The 10,079-nt window shown below is 41.7% G+C and overlaps 1 protein-coding gene across 2 annotated transcripts in view; it reads right to left on the bottom strand.

The window, feature by feature from the left end:
* Nucleotides 1–635: 635 nt before the first annotated feature.
* The window catches only part of LOC306699401 (nectin-2), a 73,886-nt gene continuing 64,442 nt past the window's right edge, over nt 636–10,079 (bottom strand). The window contains exons 7-10 of one of the 2 annotated variants that reach the window (XM_079164007.1): nt 3,805–3,937; nt 3,565–3,622; nt 3,352–3,438; nt 636–2,412 (exon numbers count right to left, since the gene is read on the bottom strand). In XM_079164007.1, the coding sequence (XP_079020133.1) occupies nt 2,206–2,412; nt 3,352–3,438; nt 3,565–3,622; nt 3,805–3,937 (485 nt within the window). In that variant the 3' untranslated portion in view covers nt 636–2,205. The remainder of the gene's footprint in view (nt 2,413–3,351; nt 3,439–3,564; nt 3,623–3,804; nt 3,938–10,079) is intronic. The other variant, XM_079164008.1, reaches the window with a different exon arrangement.

Below are 10,079 nucleotides of genomic sequence, written 5' to 3'. Positions count from 1 at the left end.
GGTTTAAACATGTGAATCAGTGGTGCAGGAGGTTGATGTATTTAATCCTCATGTTCCGCATCTACAAGACTCCACATTTTGGCTCCGTTGGTGCAGTCTCAGTGCTGGAAATGAATCACGCTGATCTAAAAATAGTCCTCTTCTCATGCCAGCAGACTTTTTCATGGACTGTGAGTACGGGATTGGAGGAAATGCAGCTTAAGATAGAAATAGATGAGTCAGACATGAGGGGAGGAAGCAGAGAACAAGCGCTTGCCTTTGCATCAGGTGTGCGACAGTAAAGCCTCTTGCAGTTCCAGCCTTTCATTTCTAGAGCCCTCACATGGACACTTGGAGGTACTGCAGCTGCAGTCTATAACTGCCATTTTGTGCTCGTACTTTCCCTTACAATTTATTGATAAATGTAGTGAAGTGCGTATAGCTAAAGCACTCCTATTTCCTCAGAATATTCTATATCAGACGTTACAGTGTGCTATTCATGGGTCTGACTCTCTGCTGTGCTAAACCCTCCTGTACTTTCAGTCCATACTGCATCCACATGGTGAAATGGAGGAATTACAACTGACGTGAAAACATATCTGCAGCTGCAAATAATTAATTAAATGAATAACTGTCGTTAGATAATGTAACCAGGATCACAATTTAAATGTTTATTGAATCAACAACTGTCAAGATTAATTTACAAATTCTTAAAATTGAGGAGCAAAACACATTAAAATCAACATAATTCAGTAAAAGAAAAAAATAGATCAAGTTTCTCAAAAGGCTATTTGATCAAATAAACTGGTTGGCACGGCACCAACACGCATAGAGACACCTTTTGGTTTATGATGGAGTAGAAGAAATTCACACTAAATATTACTGACCCGTTTAACCCGTGGCCCTGATAATGGACGGGCATATCAGTATACTAGCAGGCTCTGTGTCAGCCCCCGTTTGAACCCCCTAAAGAACTATTTAATCCTCCACTAGAGAGATGAATTGCAACAGATTTCATGGACATAATCCAGATTTACCCTAATCCTTCAGAGCATGCTGGTAGATAATGTGAAAAATAAAAAAAAGGCACAAAAGTTTTCAAGTAACAGATATCCCCAAAATATATACAGCACTGTTGCTACTAATAGTTTGAGCAACTGGGAAGTGTTTACTATGGCTTTAAGGAAGGATGGACGCAAGTACAAAAAAATAAATCACATGTTACAGCAAGAAGGCTGCTTCCCAATTAGGTTCCATCGGTCACTATAGCTCTAATGTTCTGTTCCCTTCCACCTATGTGTCACTGGATTGTCACAAGAAAGGCAAAGGCCAGACGCAAATACATAAAAAATATTAAAATAAAACATTAACACAGAAGTTTTTCTGCTGCAGTAACCCCCCCCCCACACACACACACTGCTGTTTACACCCTGATGTCATCACGGTCGGTGAGTCTCAGCGCTGCCCGATTAACTGCAGCTAATAGCTTCTCCACAGGGCGCCTGTTTTACACCGACTTCATGCCAGCTGGGTTTGTAAACCAACAACAGCGGACCGATACGTCTAGACAGAAGGAATGTGTAAAACCCACACATTGTTTCTGCTAACCAAGCCACGTATGTAACCATGTGTGGTATAGCGCCACATTCAATAATGCAAGTCAGTTCAGTGTTGAAACATGCTATTGCAATGCAACAGTGTTAAAATGTGTTTGTGTCCTGACTATGATGTAACATTTATACACAGCATATGGTATTTAAAACAACATTGTCTTTGATTTCTCTGCAGTTCAACAAGAACAGTTTCATTAGGTCCCTCGCTGTATGATACAATTGTGCGTAGCAACATTAGCAACATGTTGTGTGGTGCTGGCTCAAGCTGATCAGGGTTTAGAAATGGTCAAATTCTCAAAAGGAGCAACACACAACTGAACCTGGTTATTTCATAGTACTGGTAACCTACCCACAGATAAATATTCTGAAACAAAATGGCAAAACTGAACTGTCTTTGTAGCACAGACTTGAAAATTCATATCTAAGCATACAATTCACAGTCACAAGTCCTTCACACCGTTGAATCTTATCTCTTTCCCATGTAAGCTGTAGAAATGCTCACTCGCCCAGTCATACACTCATACATGCACACATATTTATACACACACACACACACACACACACACACACACACACACACACACACACACACACACACCTCCTCAGTGTTTTCTCACACAAACATGGCGGACGACACAAAGCTTTCCCCGCGGTTGACATTGGGGCCCTGATGATAGTCCTGGGGGTCGCTGTCTGTGCGCATGTAAGGAGGTGGGACTTCATTGTTTCCGGGATCATCCCAGCCAGAGGGGGCAGCAGCGTGATAATGCTCCCTCTCATCTTCATCATAATCATCATTGTCATGGTAGGCATCCAGGTCCTGCCAGCAAAAAGAAAACAGTAAGCATGCGATGAAATCCCTAACTAAAAAAAAAAGCAGAAACCTAGTGAACTGAATTGCTTTGTCACATTCTGGCAAAACCTAATAGACCTCTGTTAACATGCCCTCCTCAAGCTGTGTCCTCAAGCTAATCAGTGTATTTCCAACAGTACTGCAACACACACACACACGCACACCATTACCCAACGTTTTATCAGACTCCAGTTAACTGCGTCCGAAATTAGCCTGTTTTCAGACCTGTGATTCGCTAAATGGCCATTCAACCCGAGTATCAGGCTGATCTGAGATATTCTGCTATGAGATTGCAGCTCATCCACATTTCTCCATTTTTTTCCCATTCTAGGGGATGGGATATGCAATATGTAAAATACACATCTTGAATTATCCATGAATTCACAAATTGTCTCCAGTTGAAATAGTTAATTTAAAACAAGTTATTTTTTGAATGTGTTGCTTTTTCACAATCCCTTTCAAAACTAAACCCCAATGTTCAATTAAAAGCTTAAAATAGAATTACAATTTTGCACACAAAGAAAGTGTTAATTAAACACTGCATAATATTTGATGTTAGCCTGGGTTAGGGTTACTTTGGATATGTGTTCCAGTATATTTGAAGATTTTCTCTCTCCCTGTAGGAAAACATCTCTGCCGCTTTACAAGGTTTGGCTGCACAACATATATTAACATTGATGGATTGATGAATCCAACAGTGTTGAGAACGTTGTAATAAATGAATAAAAAACGTAAACAACCTCAGACACCACCTTGATAAAAGGTAAAATAGCTGAACATGTTCCACAACATGCTCTGTGTGCGTTCTCAAAGTTAGAAAAAAAACATCGTTGATATTATTCATTTGAGTTAAGAGTCATTGAAGTGCACGTCACCTCTGCATCTTTAACCAACATGTTGCCTTACCGTGACTGGCTCAGCACTCTGGGTGTTGTAGTATTGGTCCTGCAGAGGGCTGTTCTCGGCCACCGGGACATGATCTGTGTTCAGCTGCTGAGGAACGCACACATCGGACAGAATATTTCAGGAGATATAATCGAACATGTTAACTTTACAATGTGTAGACCAGCCTGACACAATTGTCTGGTTAAATAAAACTGTTTGTCGACGGTGACTCACTCTGGTAGCGGAGCCGTTGGTCTTCTTGGGGGGAGGGGGCTTGTACTTGGGTGGACCACTGAAACACAAATGAACACAGCTGTCTGGTGAGACACAAAAATATGAGACGTGCAGCGTCGCATTTCATCTAATGGACCAGTTTGCACATAACACAAGGAACAAACGGACATGAAAAAGATAAAAAAACAACAACAGTAAAGTGAACAGTAGTCATCCACACTCAGTCAAACAGATACTCACTCTGTGACTTTTTTGTTACTGTGTTTGCGGTACATCGCTATGGCTGTTCCAATGATGGCCAAGAGTATAATGACTCCAATGATGGCTCCTATGATGCTGCCCGTCGTAGCACCCTTCCCTGGAAGACGGGTACCTTGAAACATAAGAAAATGAGAGGGGAGAAAATACCTTTAGACAAGATCGGAAGTGGACTCCCTCTTTAACTGGAGGGCACTGCATTAGTCCATTCCATAACACAGCCTTTCATTTCAGATATTATTGCCATATATATATATAATGTATATAACAATGATTTACAACCTTTTAGCCTTGTGAACCCCCCCAAAAAAACATGTCTACCATGTGCCTCTTATCACTCGTACGTATCCACAAATTCAGTTCCACCAGTGATTCAGATAGTTACATTTAAATCCCTTTTTAAAACCAGAGGAACAAGAAAAAGCAACACTTCAAGTAATAGTTTGACATTTGTGGAAATGCACTTATTAGCTTTCTGGTGTAGAGTTAGATGAGAAGATCGATACCACTCACATATCTGTCCGTCAAATATGAATATGAATGTGGCTGAACGTTTTGGGAAGGCCAAAGTAAGTGAATCTTGAGTTCAGAACTGTTATCATTGTATAAGTGTTCCCAGAGTTAAGAATGAACCCCAACACTTTTAGCGTATTGCTACTGTAACATTACACTGTAATTATTTTTTTTTATTGGTATTTTCAGTAAAAAATGTTATTATCATCATTATTATTACAATTCCATTTCATTTTATTTGTCTATTTACATCTATATTTGACTTTTTCTCATTATTCTTGGTAATTTGCCATATGTCATAGAGCTCTCTGAGTTTGCTCAGTGTCCCAGCCGAGGTAAACTTAAACTTCTTACATAAATAAAAGAATGAAACTCACTCATATTGGAATTAGAGAAAGTTAGCAAAAAAAATATTTTGTGGAACGGAACTTTGTTTCATCATCGTTCCCATTTTATTATTTATCTTACGACCCCTTAGACTTATCTTAGGGCCCCCTCTCCTTATGAACCAGTCATATATATATAATAGAAGTCATATAATGCAAGACTGCATGTAAAATGTCAGACTCATGACTATGGTTGGCCTCATAGAAAAGAGATTCAGCAATGAGAATGAGTGTCTGTGTGTGTCTGTGTGTGTGTGTGTGTGTGTGTGTGTGTGTGTGTGTGTGTGTGTGTGTGTGTGTGTGTGTGTGTGTGTGTGTGTGTGTGTGTGTGTGTGTGTGTGTGTGTGTGTGTGTGTGTGTGTGTGTGTGTGTGTGTGTGTGTGTGTGTGTGTGTGCAACACTGTGCTGGTGAAGTACAGAAAGGGTCTTGATTAGAGCATTGAGTCACACGGGTGATTAAGATGAACCAGAGGAATCATGCAGAGGTTCCACTAATGAACCATGACCACACTGAACATGAACTGACACACACACACACACACACACACACACACACACACACGCACGCACGCACGCACGCACGCACGCACGCACATACACACTGTGTTTACTGAAGGTGCAACCCGGCTCATTACCCCCCCCCCCCGAAGTCCCAGGGGATTATGCTAATGAGGGGGCGTTAAAGGGCAGAGAGGATCTGAAGCTCATTTGATGAGAACAAACCCAGGTCCTAGTAATTGGAAGGGTCATGATTGAATATTGTTAGTCCTCTAATTACAATTCTCTTCTAACAATAGACTACTTTGACTATGTCCTAAAAATAATATTCATTCCTTCGCACATACACAAGTCTCCCAATGATCGTCTCTTTCTTTATTGCTCATTACAACAGAGCACACCTTTTACTGCTGACCCTCATTACCTTTCATTTTCCTCTCGTGTATGCTTTTTATTGTGCTCAGTAATTCATAAAGCCTGTATTTGGAGGTCTCTGTGAACCAACTACACAATAAACTTTAGAAACATTAATTTAGAAGTGAAAACATGGGAATGGCAAAATAAAAGACATGACATTTAAAAATAAATCAAAGTGGAGCTGAACCTTTGATATCAAAAGCTCAATGTGCACCTTGAGAGCAGAGTGCAGAGTCACAACTATAATCACTAAGCTTTCAAAGTCTTTAATGATGAAAGGAAAGGGTTCCCTGGATATAACAAACAGAAAATCTGATTTTCATGGGGTGAACTGAGTTAATTGTGTTTGGATTTATTCTGTGGGGTGCAAATACGTCTCCCATTGTTTTTTCCCCCCGGTGCAAAACCAACATGTGGTGCCCTCATTGCATCTAAAGTAGTTTTCTGCTTCTGGAGGGACACAAAAAATCTGTTCAATTAAATGTTTTGAATTTAAATCACATATATTATACAATAAGCTGTATTTTGTGATTCCTTACGAGTTATATGGCATACTTCTAGTCAATATAATACATTTTCTTTTATTAAAATACATTTTGAAAAAGTAGGGGATTGAGATATCATCAGTACTCCGATACGAGACAAGATATTTTCTGAGATATTGATTAGCGTAATATATTACCGACATATTTCCCTCCAAAAGGTTTCGGCATTAGAGTAAAGTGATACAATTCTTTGTTCTAATAATCAACCGTGGTCACCAAAATACTAAATTAAAGTATATTAACTGAAACACTAGATTTATAGCAAAAGGGTTATTAATGGTTTTAAACACTTCTGTAGGAAAGAGATGAGGACCAGCTGCTATTATATTGGAGAGGAAAATTAAAACTAATTATTCATGCAACAGTCTGAAATTCTTAAGTGTCTAAGCATGAGCTTGTAAAACACAACTTTGTTTCAGCTCAACCATAAAAAACAGACTTTGGGTTATGCAAGAACAAAGAATATGAACTTTACAATTTACAATACCATATAATTACTCAGAAATGTTTACAAGGATTGTCATGAAGGAGTGTTGCAAAGATGTTACTGCGTCATTTTCAAAGTAACGATGGTTCAAGTGTTTTCCGCTTGGTAATTTAATGGACATGAATGGGTGATTGCACAGAAAAACACGGAAGAATAGAAGATCAGGGTGTCTCCACAAAAGCACACTCAAAGGAGAGACTGGATGTGAAGTTCTGGAGTAGGATATTAGATTCCCAACTGTTGCAACTGAAAATTAGCATTTAATACATCACATCTTATCACATGAACTCAAATATATGTAATCTGCCACATGGTGGTGCTGTGTCACTTTAAAAACCCAAGTGCTGAATAGCTACAGGGCACATTCATTCCAAACGTGATACCTGACTGGTCTTTCGAGTGTTTTTGCGTTACTGCTTCCTCATTCCAGTGCCGTGTCTGTTTATCATCACACCGCTCCCTACTCCATTTTGGCTCCCGGGAGTTTTTTGAAGCTCTATAAGAGGCCTCCCCCGCCCTTAACTCACAAGCATCATTATCCAAATAAAGTCATTTTCACTAAGCGGGTTTCAGGCAGAAAGCTGGTCCTTCCTTGCCGATACCCTCTGATAGAGAGGAGAGAGCTGCAGGAAAAGAGGCCAATTTGAAGGATCGAGGTGCGGTGCTTGTGTGTGAATGACTTGACTCGAGAGAGTGCCCTTTGTGTTGGCCCTGGACACCAGCCATGTCGTGCGCTAATGAAACATCTCAGACAGAGGGAGTGTGTGTGTGTGTGTGTACGTGTACTGTACGTCTGCGGGGCCCATTTAAATCCTTGCAGCTCTTTGCCAAGGACATACAACCAGACAAGCACTTACCCACACATACAGAGTACATTAAAGCCACAGACATTTGCAAACGCAAAATATATACACGCACCCACAACATTGTATTAAGAAGCAGCTGGCATCCTCTGCTGTATCCTCGTCACTCTGACATATTTACACAAACACTCCGGCCTGCAGCGGGCCCTTTGCCCTGTTGCCAGACAAACATCACATGCATACACAAAGACGTATTTACACACATATTCAAACACAAGAATAAACATAACAAGAGCGCACACAAAATAACATAACATCTATGGCAGCGAGAGGTTCTGTACCTCCCATCTGACCATGTGTTTTCTTTACAGTGAATGAGCAGATGGTCCACAGTTCAAACTCAGTTAAAGGTCGGCTGTATTTCCGTGAGCCGATCTATGGAGTGACCATCAAGTCAGTTACACACCTATCCCTTCCTATATGTGAGCCCTCCATTGCTCAGCACTGCCTGCCCGGCCAAGCCAGTCAACCATAGACCAGCACTCTCCCACGAGGCACAGAGGAGGGGGAGGATGGCGAGGGAGTGAAGGAAGAGCAGATGTGCCTGGATGGTTGGGCTGAAACTGAAATTATCGCAGACTCACTTAAGCAAGTTGAAAATACCACCAGGATCTCTGGAGCTTTAGGATGCAAGACTGAATACTGACCACAGCTGTGCAGCCAGTGGCAAAAGTTTTTCGGATTCACCTTTATGCTCTTCCTTTCTGTCTCAAAATACTTTTAGTGGAGGGCGAGGGGCGGGGACGAAGACAAAGTCGAATCGGGAGACGAATCAGGACTCCGTGAAAAACTTGGCACATATGGGTCACTGACGGGAATGCTGAAATGAGGAGGGAGTACTCCGCGAAAGACAATTCGTTGAGAGATGAGTCAAGTCGAGATGACGGGGTCCAAGCAGTGGAGTTCAGGCGAGTGACATTGAGGAGAGAGGAGGTGAGAAGAGAGGAATCAAAAAGGAGGAAAAGAGGGTGAGGGAGCAGGGAGAGGCCAAGTGAGATGGAGGCTGTGATTAAGACGCTGGCTTCAGAGAAGTATTGGGATTTCCCGGCTGCTGCCTGCAACTGGCTGATCACACACTGAGGAGATGAAGGAGAGAGCGGGAAGACAAAGATCTCACATCCCTCTCTTTTCCACTCAATCCCATGTTCTCTCTTCCTGTGTGTTTACGCCTCTCCCTGAGGGGATTAAGGTTAACATGCTGGCCTATCCTCAGCATCCCCGCACAGGCCGGGCTTTTGCTCCATTTATCTCTGCCTCTTCCCCTCTCCTCTTCTTCCACCTATCCCTCCTTCACTCCCATCATCCCTCTTTCCCATCATCCCGCTCCATCGCCGGTGTAATTTGGGATTCGCTTGTTTGGCCCGGTAATACGACAGCACAAATCTGCAGCGTCTCCCCTCTGCATCTCTTATCTCCTGTGGCTAACGAGTAGAGATAAGCCTGTTTTTATTACCCTCCCTGACCTCTTCCACAAATCTGTGCACACACACACACACAAGTATTTACTACGATAATAAAAAATAACCTTAAAATCGGAAACGTTCATCTCTTCCAGGCTGATGTAGAAAAAGGTTGAGATATACAGTACATGTGGTTGGTCTTGGTTTAAGAGATTAGCAGACCACTAGACTGGTCGCTGGAAAAACAATCCTACTGTAGCTGATGATCAAACTCATTCCTAATGGCTTAGCTTGACTTTTTAGGGACAGTTGACCAAAATACCCAAAGCCTGAGGCGTCCTGTTGGCTCATTGGGCCGTAGCCTTGGCCATGTGGTGGAATTGCGTCCCGCTTGTGAATTTTGCTGCGTGTCCTCTTCTCTTTTTTTCCTCCCACACATCTTTTAAGTCACTCTCCAGTAGGATTTTTAGCAAAGTGAGACATGTCTATTTAATTATATAAATCCACGGCGTTTGATCACTCCACATTAACTTCTTTGAAGGAGCAAACATTTGATTCGGTATTCCCTTTTAATATGCGCACGTTTTTCCTTTGTTGTTTTGAAGATGTCAGTGGAAACTGGCAAGTTTCAGCAAAGGTTTGCCCTCAATGCAAAGTTTGAACATAACGAGACAAACTGGTTTCAGCTGAAATACGAGCCTTTTGAACTCAGCTGAGGCGCAAGTTACAGTACTACCCGGGATAGAAAAACACTACCACGGTCACAGCAGAGTGCCTGGAGATGAGATTAGGACCGAACGAATTGATGGCCTCTGAAAGAGATTAAGATAAAGAACAGTACATGTAATCTCATTGCTCACTAAGAGAAAAGAGGAATCCTACCCTTTAGATTCTAAGGTCTAACTTGGTAAAACAAACACCCTGTCCATCTATTGACTCATTCATTCAGGTCGAGCTATGTGTAGACCTGACAAACGTCTCTGGTAATACAGTAACCCGACAATCAACTGCACAGAATGTGTAGTGAGCGGAGGAGGAGAGAGTGAACAAAGGGAGGCAGAAAAAGATGAACTGACAAAAGCTTTTTTCAAAGGATGTGGCTAATCTGGTACATACAGTACATGAGCTGCTAGCCTGAACACACACAC

The sequence above is a fragment of the Pholis gunnellus genome (genome assembly GCF_910591455.1).
Source record: "Pholis gunnellus genome assembly, chromosome: 8".
In the NCBI taxonomy this organism is placed as follows: Eukaryota; Metazoa; Chordata; class Actinopteri; order Perciformes; family Pholidae; genus Pholis; species Pholis gunnellus.
The sequence above is the reverse complement of the archived record's forward strand: the minus strand, read 5'-3'. Positions and strand labels throughout refer to the sequence as shown.